General features: G+C 38.3%; 1 protein-coding gene and 1 pseudogene across 1 annotated transcript; both read left to right on the top strand.

Moving 5' to 3' along the window:
* The first annotated feature begins 218 nt into the window (after positions 1-218).
* Positions 219-3,116, top strand: LOC116260153 (uncharacterized protein At5g43822-like; annotated as a pseudogene).
* A 1,508-nt stretch (positions 3,117-4,624) lies between these two features.
* On the top strand, positions 4,625-8,586 carry LOC116260101 (uncharacterized). Its single transcript, XM_031638195.2, has 6 exons — positions 4,625-4,926; positions 6,144-6,273; positions 6,735-6,908; positions 7,049-7,107; positions 8,047-8,134; positions 8,221-8,586. Exons 1-6 carry the CDS (start codon positions 4,834-4,836, stop codon positions 8,313-8,315), a joined length of 639 nt encoding a protein of 212 aa, XP_031494055.1. The 5' UTR covers positions 4,625-4,833; the 3' UTR covers positions 8,316-8,586.
* Positions 8,587-15,921: the final 7,335 nt, after the last annotated feature.

Below are 15,921 nucleotides of genomic sequence, written 5' to 3'. Positions count from 1 at the left end.
GATTAAATCTTTAAACAAGAAACCTCAAAAGGTGTAGCACAACTAAGCGCAAGGTGGTTCATTTAAGCAAACAAAAACAGGAAACCATAATAGACTCTTTAAGTTTTACTGAAACGACGGTTTCCCGTCAGTAAACTTAAAAAAAAAAAAATCTACCGCGCGAATTTCGTCGGATTGAGCGATTTTTTTTTCGCGAGAAAATGTCGAACCTCTTTTTGTCTGTTTGGTTTTCCACCCGCGCATTCTCCCTTTTCCGTTCTTTCTCCTCTCATGCGCAGCATCGTCTCAGCGGCAGCTCTCAGCAGCGCCCTGTGCTGGTGAAAGGTAAGCCCCCATCCCCATCCCCCTCTCTCTCTTTCTCTCTCTGTCGTTGTTTGTCCCTCTTTCTCTCCCTCCGCTATTTTCGGCAATCATTGCTGGTGGAGACAGCCGCTCCTACATTCTTCCTTCGTCCTCTATTTCTTCTTCGTGAATACTCGTCTCTTCGGGCCCCATTTACCTTCTTCTTCGTCCTCTGTTTCTTTTGCTCCAACCCTCATTTCTTATCCTCTCTACGATTTCTGCTCGTGGTTCGTGTCCCATTTGCAATGACAACATAACCATACTTCGCATGGAAATTCTTCACGTGCTGCTCTATTAAACTACCCTTTTGCAATGACTAACACAAGTGGTCTATTAAACTATTCATCTAATCTATTTGTTGTAGGCTCATCTTTTCCTTCCCAAGTTGGATGACCTGTGTCCGACACAGATTTTCGCAAAAAATTGAACACATAGAGGTGGCTACTCAGTTTATTGTTTTCCTTGACAATTCTGTTTTTGATATGCTTTTTTTTTTGTATTTTCCTCAGTTCTGGAAGCTTTTATTACGATGGTTCTTAAATTTACATGGGGCTTAACCCATTTTGATGAGATTATACAAGAAGCTGATGATATTATTCTTTTCGGGAAAATCTTGGCATAAGAATTGCTTTCCAAAAAAATTCTCCAGGGCCATCAAACGCTACCGTATGGTGTGGGTATATTGTTATTTTTTTCCACATGAAGAAGCTAATGAAGAAATATCAAAGCAAGTACAAACGGGCCAGGGAGGAAATGGATAGATGGGACAACTTCAGTCCCTATTTCTCACGCAATTTGGGAATGCATCAGCCATCATTGGAAGACTGCCGGTAACTAAATATACATTCTGTTTATCAAGCTCTTCTTTCTTTTTTAACTTTGAGTTCCATATGATTCATAGGTTCTACAAGATCAAAATAATTTTGGAATCCTATCCGGCAATCCGGACATTAAGAAGGAGCTTTTGGCGAAACAGTTGGAGTCCTTTGAAATGAATTACTCGGCGTTGCTTGGTACAATGTAAAGTTCTATATTTGATCTTAAGCTTATATACTTCTTTAAAGTTTTACATGCTCGTTTTTCCTCTTACATGTGGTGCATCCACACCCCACCTGCCCCTCCAAACACACACAACATCTGATGTCTAGATCAAACAGAGGTAAGAGTATGCGCCACTACAAATTGAAATGGTACAATGCCACCATGCGTGTTTCCCATTATAGCGTCTCTATGTGTCCATGTGTACGAGATACAGAAGGGCGACACGAGGTAAAGGAATAATTTACAGAAAAAGAACAAAACTATTTGAGTTACATAGCTAAACAAGGAGGGGAATGTATTTCTCATGAACATTGTAAAAGGAACGGTGAAAAATCTGTTTGATGTTCATCAGAAAAATGTATAATCAGTCAAATATTTTGTAAATAATTCAAAAAGTAGGCAGGTACTATTAAATTGTTCGTCCTGTCTTTATACCAATTTCACGATGGGAGCGGTTTTTCTTACCTACGAAAATGAACTTCGAACATTGGAAAAGGGCCAAAAGGCTAACAGTTTTTTCCACCATGTTTCCTCGTCTATCTTCAGGCATGTATATTCATGATTTGGTGCAGTTCCAAGCATTCTGCATCCTATGAAAATTTAAGGGCTTGTCATATGGATGTTCATTTGATGGCATATTAAGAATGTCTCATTTTATGGCACATAGCCTGATATACAGAACTGAATACTGTCCCTGTATTCAGTTCTGCCTTTTGGAGCACCTGAAGGAGGTTATTTTTCAAAATCTTCTGATCCAATTACAGTTTCCTACTTCTTTGCCCTACTTGTCTGTTTTGGAACATTGCTTTCCTTGCTTTGATGTTTAGGGAGGCACAACCTTCGCTTTCCTAAAGTGGTTGTCCAGCTTTCCAGTTTTTGTTTCTCATGCTATTTTTTGATATTTACTTTGGAAACCCTTTTTCTCTTGCCCCTATTCTTTAATGCAAGCTCCACATAAGTTACCGGTGAAAATTGTATAGTGTCCTCAAGAAGCCAGTTGTGAGTTGGGCCACAAGTAATCAGCATAAATCTCTCCTATATGGCATTCGAATTGATTCTGATTCTTTGCCATGACATCACAGACGTTATAAATGCTTAAGGTTACTGGTTTCTTCTTGACATGCTCATAATAGTATATCCTTTTCCTGTTGAAGCAGCCCAAGTGATTTAACTGCCTTCAGTCATCTACTTGCTGACCAGCCCAACATCCCCAGGGTTCAAGGTTGTCCTACTACAGAAGAATAATGTACTTGTAAAATTAAAAGTTAATTTCCCTAATGCAGTTCTTGATAACTAGAATATTAATTGTATGACTTCTTTGTTTGCAGTGCAGCTGATTTATAACAAGATATTCATGGACGGTGTTGATTGATCATATTCCTGTGCATGGGGAGGGTAAAGTGATTGTCTCCTTGTTGCATATGACAAGTGGCAGCTAAACAAGGAATGACAAGCATGTAGGTCCGCATGCATCTATGGTTGAGACCTGGTGTGTGGCTCTGCGAATTCCAGGATACATCATTCTCAAGTTACTCTCTGCTTTTATTGTCCTTTATCTTCTTGATATTTCTTTGTATATAGTATTACTTTTCTGATAATCATGTGTATATTAATTCTGCCTGTTAGTTTCCCTCAAATATCACACATAGATGATATTGACGATCCATTTGCTGTCGAAGGAGGGGATTTGCCCTTGCTGATGATAATGTGTTAACTAAAATTTTGCCATTTTAGTGGTGCTCTTTCTTATATTCAATTATGAACAATTTATAGAAACATGCTTCAAGAATGGGTCATTTTACAAAAGCGTGCCTAACATTTCAGAACTTATATTTTGCCTCTCAGGCGTAGCCCTATCTCACATGGCTGTATTTTCTTACTGATTACTACTGTCATGTTATCGATTAAAGTTCTCTTAATTTTTTTTTTTTTGAAAGTGATATGGTTTTCCTTAAATCTAATAAGGAAAACAAAGTCATAGGGACTTGCTTGAAGATACCTTATCAAGCTCAGAACCTGACCAGTCAAACTAAAGCTGCATGTCCAACCTGCAAAAATCACACATAGCCAACTAGCCAAGCCCTTAGGCTTGTGTGCGTGCTCAGTGATGTGCCAAATTATGTGCCATGACAGGATTTATATAAGCTGGATTTGAATCCATAGTGGCTAAATGCTGTTGGTAGATCAAATTTGATTAGCTTTCCTATTCTCTTTTGTAAACTAAGATAAGTTCAAAAAGGTTAACCGTTTTCATAAACAAGTCTTAGCACCCTACTTAGTTTCACATCCAATTGCGGTTTGCTTTCTATTGGAACGGTCTACAAGATGATGTTTGGGCCTAACTCGAGGTTTACTTTTCAGGGGGCTTATACATTATATCAGAGGCAGAAAAAGGATCTATCGCCTCTGTGAAAAGTGGAGAATGCTTGGAGCGCTGCAAGTTTACCTTTTTTGCTACATTATTTTCTCCCTCGTTTCTGTTAAAATCTCCAGCACCTAAAATTGTGCAAGTCTTCGAAGCTTTATGGTTTTGACTTCTTTGTATTAAGGTCCAAAGACTTGTTTGTATCATGACCTTGAAGACTTGCTATAAGCGGTATAGCATAGCTGGTGAGAAGAGGTGTCACCCTTTTGATTCATTTTAAGCTTCAAATCAAATTTCCTAAAAATGTACCACTTTTTTGCATCATCAGATTTTTCCAAGGATAATGAGGTCGAATGGCGGCACTTTGACTGTGTTGTAAAGCCATGATATCATGTACTTAAATAAGACATGAACAGTTGGTATATGTTATGATTCTTAACAATGTATCATATGTAATGGGCTTGGCTAAAATACCCCTACCGGTTAAATGGAAGAACCTCCTCTTCTAAGGGTGAAATTGGAGCCTCAAAAGATTCCCATAGAATTGTAAAAATGCCCTCTAATAAAATGTGAGAACGGTCTTCCCATGAGCAGCATAACATGGAAAAACTAGTCAGTCCCAAAAGGCCTTTCGATAAAGCGTATCTTTTGTGAGAAACATGAGATTGGTTGAGCACAACCTCAATGTATTTGCTGATGAATAATAAAGATGAACGAATTATATCAATTTAAATTCATACATATCAAGTTAGATAGTTTTCGAATTTACGATTTGGTAAAACCATCGACCTGTACCTGGCAAAATAAATGATTAGGACAGCTCTGGAGGAATAAACCTAAAATGATGGTTGAGCACGTTAGTTCTTGGAAAAATAGGCCGCTAGCCTTAAGTGCGTGTCTGCACAGGAAGAAGACTGCAACAGGAAAAATTTTCTCGTGTGTTCGGTTTCTCGATTCCTCGGTTGCATACACAAACACCCGTTTGGTTCGTTTAGTAGTTCGTGAGTTATCAACGCTTCCACACAAGCAAGAACCGTTGTTGGGATCCTGAAATCGGGCGATCATTGCCTTCTTTTACCGCGAGGATGGGCGATCCTTCCCTCGATGTCCTTCGGATTTTGGACTCCTTGGACGAGTACCTCACCCTGTCAGATTCATTGTCTTCGACACTACGGCAGGTATCTCGTGGCAAAATCGCTAGATTTCTTCCTGCATCTTTGCGGACTAAATCTGGTCTCCTTCATGATTCTTGAGATTGTTTCGTATCATTAAGTAGTCGAATTTAGTGAGATTAAAAGCGAAATGCCATTGGTTGTTATCCCTTTGGAGAGTACCCCAAGGTTGCTGACTCTACATGGCAATTGGTTGATTAAACGATTAAGCGAAAAGCTTTTGGTTTCTGATTTATGCGTCATTTCTGGTTCTACTTGTCTATCTAATACAAGGCAACATGTTTGCGATCATTATGGGGAGGCAGTTCATACGTTATTATATGACTAAAAAAGAAGTGCCCAATTGCCGGAAAGGGAAATATTATAATTGTGTCCACCATTCTTTTGGCTTCCTAGCTTCACTCAAATGGCTGATGAAGCCAGATCAGACATCGAATCAGTTCAACCTGTTAGTAAGAGGTGGAAATCAAAAAATGGCTTTCAGGTTTACTTGGAGGCACATCTTGTACACATTTTCTTTAAAGTGATAGTCCCCCCACTTAGGACCTAATACCTGGCAAGTCTGAGATGAGCTCGAAGGGACATTTCTGTTAGAAGCTTCTGTATAGTAAATGCATCCATACTGATTTTATTATTTGTAGATTCTTATGCCAGTGGCGTTCAAGTTCTAGTTGAAGTTTAGGCTAGAGTTTCTGGATAGCTATGAAAGTTGGTTTCCACATGCAACTACGACTTGGGAGAAGGATAAGTGGATGAAGTAGGAACTATTAGCTTTAGGAGGAGCATATCTGTGTCATCTGAAGCCTTTTAGAAGGAAATATTATTTTAGTATATTTGCTTGTTTATGTATTCAAGAATATACACGGTAGTACCAAGTAAAAAGTTCATTAGGTGCCTTCAAATAATTCTCTTCTGTGGTTTAATCATTCGAATTTTTTTGTGCAAGCAAGATCTACTGAGGAAAGAACTAGGTGCAGTCTGTGAGAATCACTATTCGCAGAAAACGTATCATGCTAGTTTTCTACTCACCTTTGGGAACTTTAGTTTATATAATGAACAACTTCTGAAGTTGATTTACTTGTGTTTGTAGAATATGCAAGCTTAGGATTGTACTTCATCTTCAAACAGTTTTTGGGTTAAGTTTCTTTTTTCTGTTTTCCTTGTATCACGCAAGATCTATCACATCCACAGTCACCAGCATCCATCTGTTATTCCATATGCAGGGATGGCTGGATCTAGCTGGTGCACGGCATGCTATGGGTACTTCGCGGGTAACTGGTGCAGTTTTTGACCTTAAACCACATCCTGCTGCTGCAACTTTTCATGTAAAGTTAGAAGATGAAAGTGTATCAGGTAAGTGTGGATTTCACGAGACATATATATGATGCACAAAAATATGATGGACATTGGGGTTGTACCACTTCTAGAGTGGCCAGTTTAGGCTGCAGCATGCCGCACCTGAAACCTGATCAGGTTTACAATTGTGAATCTGTCCTGTTCCCATTTTGGATGAAATGGATTCGCAGATGCTCTCACCTTTACATGTATTGGCCTAACTTTTGAATGTGTTGGTTCAATTGTATTAATCCCACCTGCGTACAATATAAAAGCTTAGCTGGATTAATGACATCTGTCTTTCCTAAGGTCTGTTACTCTTGATGATTTTCAAATTGGGAGGTTTACATTATTCCTTCATAGATCTCCAACCCTAAGGGAGAACTTCATTTTCTTCTCTTTTCTCGTTAATCATATGAAGTTCACATGGTATGTTGTTGTTATATTGATTCTCTGGATGTGATACTGGCACCAAACAGATACGATTGCTGAAGTTGAAGAAGGAAGCCACATCACACCATGTCTAAGGCATCCTTCTTTTACTCTTTCCAAGGAGCATGTAGACAGTGAAAGAGGTTTAGAACCAGAAGGACAGAAACAACCTAACTCTGTTGGTGCAGAGTTGCGATGCCGGGTCCCTTCGCGAACTTGTGGTGATATTTCCCCTTCTTGTTTTGGACTGATTTATGAGTTCTTTTTTTACTTGGTTCTTTAGTCACAAAGAAGATTCATCGTACTCCTTATGGAATCCACATAGTTCTAATAATATGTATCCGTTGCATGCCTTTACTAGAGGGCCACCAGAAAGAACAATCAGCAAACGATGAAGTTCAAGCTTCTCTGGATGCTCAGGTATGCAAGCTTCTCCTTTTTTGTTTCTTAGTGGCATGGAAACCTGTTTCTTTTGTATCTTGGTGGAAATTTGTGATTAGTGGAATGCATGTTGGCCCATGCAAGTGCAGGAAATTTCCCATTAGGTGGGGTTGATTTTTTCATGCCGTTTCTAACGTATTAAGGGCATCATTAACATGTACAATCTAGGAACATGCCTACCTTACATTGCTAGGGTGTGACGGAGGGGCTTACCCATGCATACTTTTGGCTATATGATGCACATAGCAGTGCATACACCAACAATAGTCTACATGTGCCCCAACTGGATATTGGTTATCCTGCCATTAGAAACCATTCGCCAAGCCTGTTTTGAATTGGGTTTACCCTCTTAATCTCCAATAATGTTGACTTGACTTGAAGTGAACTAAGTATGGTCTATATCTAAATTCCTAGAGCTTGCTTCCTGCAAGAAACAGCAGATCATCCTAGCTAGTTCTAGACATCACCAAGATAGCATGGGTTGCAGTATTTTCAGCCACCTGTTCGCGTGGTGCCTGCTGCTGGCTTCATAAAGACATCCAGCACATCCTTCAGTCAGTTCTTGGCTGAGACAAGTTCCTTTGGCTTGCCATGAGTCTTCTTTACTGTGAGACGATACTCTGACTGATTAGATGGTGTTGATTGCACTTCAGTTTTTTCGCCTATGGCTCGGTTTTGGTACCTGTGGATGAGGACCTGTCACCTAATTGTTCATCTTCTATTGAGGTGCACATACACATATATGCACATACATGCACATATGCACTTAGACCCAGTAATGTGCAGCACGTCATAGGTGGAGGGAGAGGGAGAGAGAGAGGTAATATGGCACCTTCACTTGAATTAGAATGAAAGCTGACAGGCAAAGAAGTTGTTGGTGAGTTTTGTTATGTTTACATGTTATTTTACGTTTTTCAGGTGCAGAAGCAAAGGTCAAAGCTACTCTCTGTTTATGGAGTTCTGGTCTCTCCAAAGCTGAGAGGTGCCCAAATCTCATTTGAGAGAGGTTAATCAACATCCCCACTGAATATTTCGTTCATCCTTGCTTCTGTTTTTGTGGAGTTGTTTACTGAACTGAACATTTTTTTCCAGCACTACAAACCATAGTAGACCTAGCAAATGCACGTGCAAGAATGATGGCTGCTTTTGAACGAATTGAAAGAGATATGAAGATAAATCTCAAATAAATATGGTTGTTGATTGTGGGGAGCAAAGTGTAGACCATTGTAATTCTGCACGGATGGAGACTCATTTAATGGCAATATTGAACGCAACCAAGGAATGTTGACTTCGATCATGCGATGTGTACAATTGATACTTGTGTTCCTATATGTCCTTGCAAGTTAGTAGGGCAATTTTCCCACAGGCTTAACATCATCCATCCCTTTTTGATAGCACAATCTATGACTTTCTCTTTAGATTATCAGTAAAGTTTGTTGTCACTTGTTAATTCCTTTATGTGATTTCTTGATTGAGAAAGGCTACCGTTTGGTAATTGCGGATGGCATTTTGTACGTTTTTCAGGTGGATGTTCTATGATGATTCTATCTAATGAAGCCATTTCAGATTTAGGCCCTCACAGCCCAACCTTGCAAAAGGGAAAGAACCTGTGCGAGTCAGTTGGGGACGTAACGTTGTCCTCTGCAGGCTTAGCATCACAATATAATCCCTCTTTGGAGGAACTGCATGACTGGTGATTGCATGTTCCGAGGGTTTGGAGAGTCATGTGTCTCTGTTCAATGCTTTCAAGTAATCATAGTAAAACCTTTGTCACGCTTGCAATCATGTGAAATTTAAGCTCTCTTTAAAACCAATTTTGAGGTATAAATCAGCAGTTTTGAATCTAACTAACCTGAAGGCAAATTTAAGTAAAAATTCCCCCCCTCTCTCAGAAGGACAGATTTACCTGTCCCAAACCCATCTGCTTCGATCAATTGTACCCATTCCGGTTTGAGTATCACCCTGTTGATGTCATAATATATAGGACCTTCATTTTTTCATTAATGAGATACCATTTTAGTATTTTTACATATATAATAGTAACTAAAATGTTTGATTCTACACAACGAGAAAAATCATAAATGTGCCCATCAACCGAATAGAAGTCCACACAAAGGGGGTAACACATTTGGATAAGCGTGTTACAAATTGGGTTTACTAAAATGGACTAGCTAACACCAAACCAAGTCCAAACCCAAACTTGCAAATAAGGCTAGGCATTAGGTCAGGTTGGGCCAGCTCAAGGCTCAACAAAGCGGGCTTGGGATCACCCAAAACCATTGCTGGCAGACTAATTAAGCCCGATCCACTTAGTTATCGGCCTGGACCTGACCGTGAATTTTATACCCATTGGGTACTCGGTTTGACGTCCATCCATATTTGAAACCCTTAACATTTCAAAATAACTCAAAAACCCTTCGCGATGTTTTTAAGGGAACCATCAACGGCAAGAGAGTTTTTAAGGGAGTCATCAGTGATGCATCAAGAGTTTTTAAGTAAGACGACTGCTAACGTCATATAGAAGAACACACACACACACACACATACATACATATATATATATATATATATATATATATATATATATATATATAGAGAGAGAGAGAGAGAGAGAGAGAGAATAAATGTGGAGTGATGGGTTTTAAACATATATATTGAGTTCAGTCAATCTCATGCCAAACTCGAACCAATGCCCGACGAACGAATTTTTTTTTACCGGGCCGACCCTTGTGTCAAATAACCATCCTAAGCTCGCCCCATCACAAGCAAGACACCCAACTATCTATCAAGTGCTTCTACCTTTTGAACTGAACCTGGATTTGAAAGGGGGGTTGCTGGAAGCTTTGTTTGAAAGAGTGATATAAGACGAACTGAATAAGATCCGATAGAAAACGGGTCCAAAACTATCCAATAAAAGACCCGAGCCCATCCGTGGGAAGATAGGTAAGGTGTACTATTTTCCTTTGTTCTTGCGGTCAAGAAGCCACCACCCACAAGCCACAACTTAAGTGGGACCGTGGAGAGAACACGCGGTCCGCGTTTGACTCGACCACCTCCCCCTGTGACTGACTAGGACAGGTTATCTTCTTCCACACATCTTTTCAAGGGCTTTTTCTCAAACAAAATCAAGTTTCTTAATGACTTTTTAAAACTTGGTTCATTTGTTTGGATCATATACCTAAAAACCTGGTTTCTAAAGGGATCAAGGTTTTTCACTGTTTCTTACAAAAACAAATTTTGTCAAAAACTGAGTTTTATTTAAATGAGTTTCAACGGCACCCAAACACTTCTTCATTTAGTTTTTCGAGTAATTGGTTCTGAGTGTTAAACAGTTTCATGAACTTGCCTCAAAAATTGAAACAGATTCATGAAACTCACTCTAAAAAGTAGGTATCACTCTAAAAGGTAGGTACATTGATTAAGGTCAAATTTCATTCCGGATTTTATATACGCTTGAAACAATAGAAAATAGACAGAAACAATTCGAGTAATCCAACTAACAAAGAAGATTAACGTTATTATATATATTTTTTGAGATTTCCTAAAAAATACAACAAGAATTTAAAATAAATGGGTGTGTAACTTCTGGCGTTCTCGATGGACAAAGATTTGCCACCAATTCAACTTAAAGCGGCCTATTCAAGTAGACTCTGAAAAGGATGTAACAAAGGTGGCCGATTGCAGTTCCCTTTTACATGACAAAAGAGAGAAAAGACCAGTGGTTTCTTTCAACATGAAAAGGAAACGAAGGTCGGCCTGTGACGTCTGTTCCTTTTTTGTTCAAAGTAACCTACTTTGGATAAGGACGCTTCAAATATCAATTTTTAAAATTTTTATATAAAATAAGTAAATTTTTATAAAATTTATATATAAATTAAAAAAAAATTGATGTGAAGCTCGAGCCCTCCGCCCAAATGCCTCGATCGTTCGGAACAAAGCAAAGACATGTGTGGTAACGTGTGAGGCAATTTGCCCACACAGGACCATAAAAGATAATTATTTTTATATAGAGATCTTAAGACAATTGATGCCCGTCAGCCATAAACATCTACCTCTGCCCCTAGTTTGGAACACATGGAACGGACGAGCCACCCGTCCAAATGAACTTGCTGCAGTTTTTCTTGAGAATCCGGCGACGGATTTGTAAGAAATTCTGGTTTAGTTTAGCGTCTTTCTTTTGGATACGTCAACTAGCTGGGGCAAGTGGCGACCCCATGCATGTTTTAGGTCCACACATAATTCAACGAGAGAGACTTCCAAGTTTTAGGTTCCTTTTGATTGACATTGACAAATAATTATGGGTATAATTTCGTGTCTGCTTAGTTAAGTCTTAAAGAAATCCAGATCCAGATTCAATTATTGATCAGCTTTGGATTCATGATGCAGCTTCAGCCTAACCTGAATCCGAGTCTCATATTTGACTGAGATCCGCCTAATTACATATTAGTCTCCAATCTTATTCAAGCTAGCTAGTTGGAATCAAAATTGGTTTCAAAATTATGGTTTAACTGGGTCGTAGCTTAAAGGGGCAGGCAGGAACACAATATGCTTCACGTCTCTAATTCAACTCGTTGAGAACTATGTTCTTGTATCTTATTCTGCTGTAACCCTAAAAACGCTGAAACCAGGACAACCATTCGTTTAATAACTCCTTTTATAAGCTCTTGAAGATTCCCTCACAATTTTAAATACGAAATTAAATTTTTGAAGCTTTACAATTCACATCATTTAAAGTGCATGCGTCCTTACATGTGGGACCCCAAGTCTGAGTGTTGAGGCTCTGTGTAACAATCACCCACTTCTAGGTTCGAGCCCTTGGTTTGACGGATCCCAATCCACCCCTAACAGTTTCAGTTCCAACCAAAAAAAATGCTAGAAACCAAGATAACCATTTATTTAATAACTTTCTTTTATAAACCTTTGAAGATCCCTCACAATGTTTAATATAAACTGAAGTTTTGAGATGTTACACTTGGTACCGATGTAACTATGGACCTTGTGGGCAAGAAAAAGATGAGAAAAGATTTCAACACTCGCTCGGGTGATAGAATCAATCCTCTTTCTCCATCCGATCGCAGGTCACAATCTACGTCCAGTTGCATGAAATCCACGTAGGTGAAAATTGGGTAAATGTTAAGATCAACTCAAATATGAACCGTTAATTTACATCCTTCCAAAGAACATTCTAGGATCCACTATACTGCTTATAAAACATGACATCTCTGAAGAGGAAGACCAGTTCCTGATCATTTCAATGCAAAAAAAAATCTTCACACTTGATCGTCTGCTAGTGTGCTTGAGTTGTTACAGCACCTAGACGAGGCATTTTAGGCAACAATCTTTACAGACTAAGAGAAATTGAGCCAAAGAAGTAGAAACACAGGCCTCGACCAAATAAGAATTTGTAATGAATAGTTGCGCTTGAGGAGAGAGATAGGAAGAGTTCAGTTGTCTAAGTCATCATGTTTGTATTGGCTCCTCCTGTCAAACTCTGTTTGGGTCCTAATGAAAAGCATGATGCTGATGTTTTCATGAGGTTGTAAACGTGTTTGTCCTGTCTTATTAATTAAAAGACAAATCAGCGGTTTTGATTTTACAAGATCTTGATAAAAAAAAAAAAGATTCTATGCTTTTCACGGAACCAATTTGTTTTATTTTAGTATGTTTAACGATAAGTGGCCATTGAAAAGACATATATGTTTCACAAAAACAATTATCTGTCATTAATGACTTAATATCAAGCTTAAATGATAACCATAAAGCCTTTCAAACACCATAAAAATTCCTTGCATGACGTTTTCATGCTAACTTGAGGTCGCCGGGAATATGAATGGAAAAATTGAGAAGGAAAATTGAAACACGAAATTTGAGACTCATTATGCACCACGTCTCTGGTTAACTCGTGGTATGTTGTATCTAAGGGGTGTGAATTCTATGTGCGAATAGAAATAATGTTTAGTAGTTTTAAAGGTCGAGGTTTTTCTCAGGTATAATTCGACGAGCTTGAAAAAAAAAAAAAAAAAAAGATGATAAATTTTTAAAATTTATAAAAAAAATTAAAATAAAGAAAAAAATAAGTGAAAAACTAATAACACAAAAATCAAAAGATAAGTTGATTTATAACAAATAAAAAAGTAAAAAGAACTGTTTGGCATTAAAAAATAAAAAAATGCAAAAAACACATTCGGTTTTAATGTTTTTTTCAAAATAATGTTTTTTTTAGTTTTAAACTGTAATTTAATTTTCCATGTTTTTTTTTTTTTAAAATACGTTCTCTGTGAATTGAAACACCTAAAGATCTCACCACCTTGTATTGACATAGCACTGAACTCTTGGACAAAAAAAAGGAGGAGAGCTTCAACTTTCGCGTCATGAGATTAATCTTCCAGTTCAGCTGAGATTGCATTCCAATTATTTATAAAGGAGAAAGCCCAACTTTTTGGGCATTATTTCTTCAGATTTATGGGGTCACAGAACCAAGACTGCTTTTTTTTTTCAAAAACTTCTGTTAGCTATTAATCCGAATCCAGGAAAAGCCAAAAGTTCAAAGTAAAAAGCAAAACAACGGAAGAAGGAGACGGCTGCCCTTCTTATCATCCATCAACCTCTCAACTCATTATCCTTTCTGCTCTAGTAAAAATCTTGTGGACCTTCCCCCAGCAGGTCTGCACCCAAAAAAAAATCTGGCAATTCTCTAGTTCTCTCTCTCTCTCTCGATCGACTTCTGTTATTGTTTTGTTAGCTATTTTCTCTCTTTTTTTTTTCTTTTTGTTGCTTTTGGTGTTTGGTGATGCTGGTCACCATAACCTGTTTTTTAATGAATTCTCATTTTGTCCTCTCTCTCTCTCTCTCTCTCTCTCTGGTGGACATGCTTTTTTTTTTCCTGGTTATAAACCAACTGTTAAATCTTCTTCTGTGCCAAAAAAATATAATTCTTGAGATTCAAATGGTTATAAAAAATTTACGCTGTTGATTGTTTAAGCTTTTAGAGACCTACCCATCTTATGCGTTTCTTAAAGAGTTTTTAATTAAATAGGTTACTTGTGAGGATACTGAAACATAAATCGCTCTATTTCTGTTGACCTAAACAAATTAAATGCCTCTGTCGTCCACCACTTTGGTGAAGAAGATACATGATATTATATTGTTAGAGAACATATTTTGGAAACCGTTGTCGGTGAACTAGTAAAAAGGTGAAATTTTTTGAACGGAATTTGTGAGTGCACTGAGACATGCACGTAGAAAAAGATTTCAAGTTTTCATGATTCAATTCAACGATGCGTTTAGGAAGACGTTCAGGCACTGAACATATCTCGATTTATGCAGGTCTCAACAAAAATAAATGAAAGAAGCCCATCTATGCTGCCTATTCAAAATTGATTAATCAAGATTGTGGTTGCAGCTTTCATCCACTCTGGTAAAAGATTAGGATCCGGTTACTAAGCGAGATTATACATGCATTTCTACCATGAAGCCCAAGATTTAACAAGGATCCGACAGTTGCATGTAAAAGTCAGCTGCAGGTTTATTTTTAAATTCTGATCCAAAGTTGAAGGTGAAACCAAATCCAATAAAGCTGGATTCAGTAGAGACTTTATCTAAGCCAGATCCCCAAATCAAGGAATAATCTGCCAGACTTTTGATTTAGAATTTTATCCAACATGAATAGAATTTCTTCTTTTAATTTGAGTTTTTTTTCTTTCTTTTTTTGGCAAATGGTAGCACAGTAATCCAAAAAATTTAAGATCTTGACTTATTAGGATTTACAAATGCATCTCTAGATTTTCGTGTCACCTCACCTGCCCCAAGGAGCTAGACGAGAAATTAGACTAACCGTGGTTAATGCCTAACCATGGTTGGATGCATATGCACAATCTATCAGTATTCATGTAGCACAGCTTCAGTGAAAAATGATTTTTGAAGTAAAAATCTCCATCTCTGGCTACTGCTTAAGGTTTTAGTGACAAACTTTGCAACGGTTAACAAAAGGAAAAATATAACAGTTGTAACAAATCACGAGCAGGAAAGTTATCATAAACGGTTCAAATCTCTAACAGCTAAATCTTGGAAGTTGGTTTCTCAACTTAAATTTAGTGCAATAAACGGCTAAAAGTTGCGTATCAGACTGAGCCAGCCCAACTAACAAGCCGGAACACTGCCCTATAAAAAATCCGGCAGGTTTTTCCGAACAAAAGTCCTATTTCCAACTGGCTGACCCAGGCCCTGCCCATTAGATTGTTGGGCCGAGACGGACCAACCCGGGCTTGACAAGTCAGAGCTCGCTTAGCCCTGCTACTGGGCCCAGTCTGCACAGGCTTACAAATGGGCGGTGCAGAACCACCAAGGGCCGCCATAATATTCAATGGTACCTATGGAGTCAAATCCTTTAAAAGAAAAACAAATAGAGAATCAAGCTGTCTGGGGCACATCTGATCATACCAAGATGAACTGGGCGGCAACGAAAGTTGGTGAATTTTTCTTTCTTTTAATTATGTTCCAATGAAAGAATGATACGCAGATCGGTCGATATGGTCTGGCTGATAAGTACCCATGTTGGTAATACTGATAACATGTACGCAGAGAAGAAGGAGAGAAATTTCTTCGAAGGGCTCAAAAAGAGGATGAAAAGTTAGTGGGTTTCACCAAACATTTGTTTGCGTCTCATTCAGTGGCAGTAAACTGTGCACCGCCGTCTTTGTCCTTATACGAATAATTATTCAGAGTCTGGACAAAACACGCCTGACACAACTTGCCTCTTTCTTGAAAAATTAAATTCCAGATTTTTTTTTTTTA

The sequence above is a fragment of the Nymphaea colorata genome, chromosome 9 (assembly GCF_008831285.2).
Source record: "Nymphaea colorata isolate Beijing-Zhang1983 chromosome 9, ASM883128v2, whole genome shotgun sequence".
In the NCBI taxonomy this organism is placed as follows: Eukaryota; Viridiplantae; Streptophyta; class Magnoliopsida; order Nymphaeales; family Nymphaeaceae; genus Nymphaea; species Nymphaea colorata.
The sequence above is the reverse complement of the archived record's forward strand: the minus strand, read 5'-3'. Positions and strand labels throughout refer to the sequence as shown.

Bases quoted from the DNA above. Each gene is read 5' to 3' on its own strand.
- LOC116260101 (XM_031638195.2), top strand. From the start codon at position 4,834: ATGGGCGATCCTTCCCTCGATGTCCTTCGGATTTTGGACTCCTTGGAC. The intron at 6,274-6,734 runs GTAAGTGTGGAT...GGCACCAAACAG, and splicing joins AGAAGATGAAAGTGTATCAG to ATACGATTGCTGAAGTTGAA. The intron at 8,135-8,220 runs GTTAATCAACAT...ATTTTTTTCCAG, and splicing joins CCAAATCTCATTTGAGAGAG to CACTACAAACCATAGTAGAC.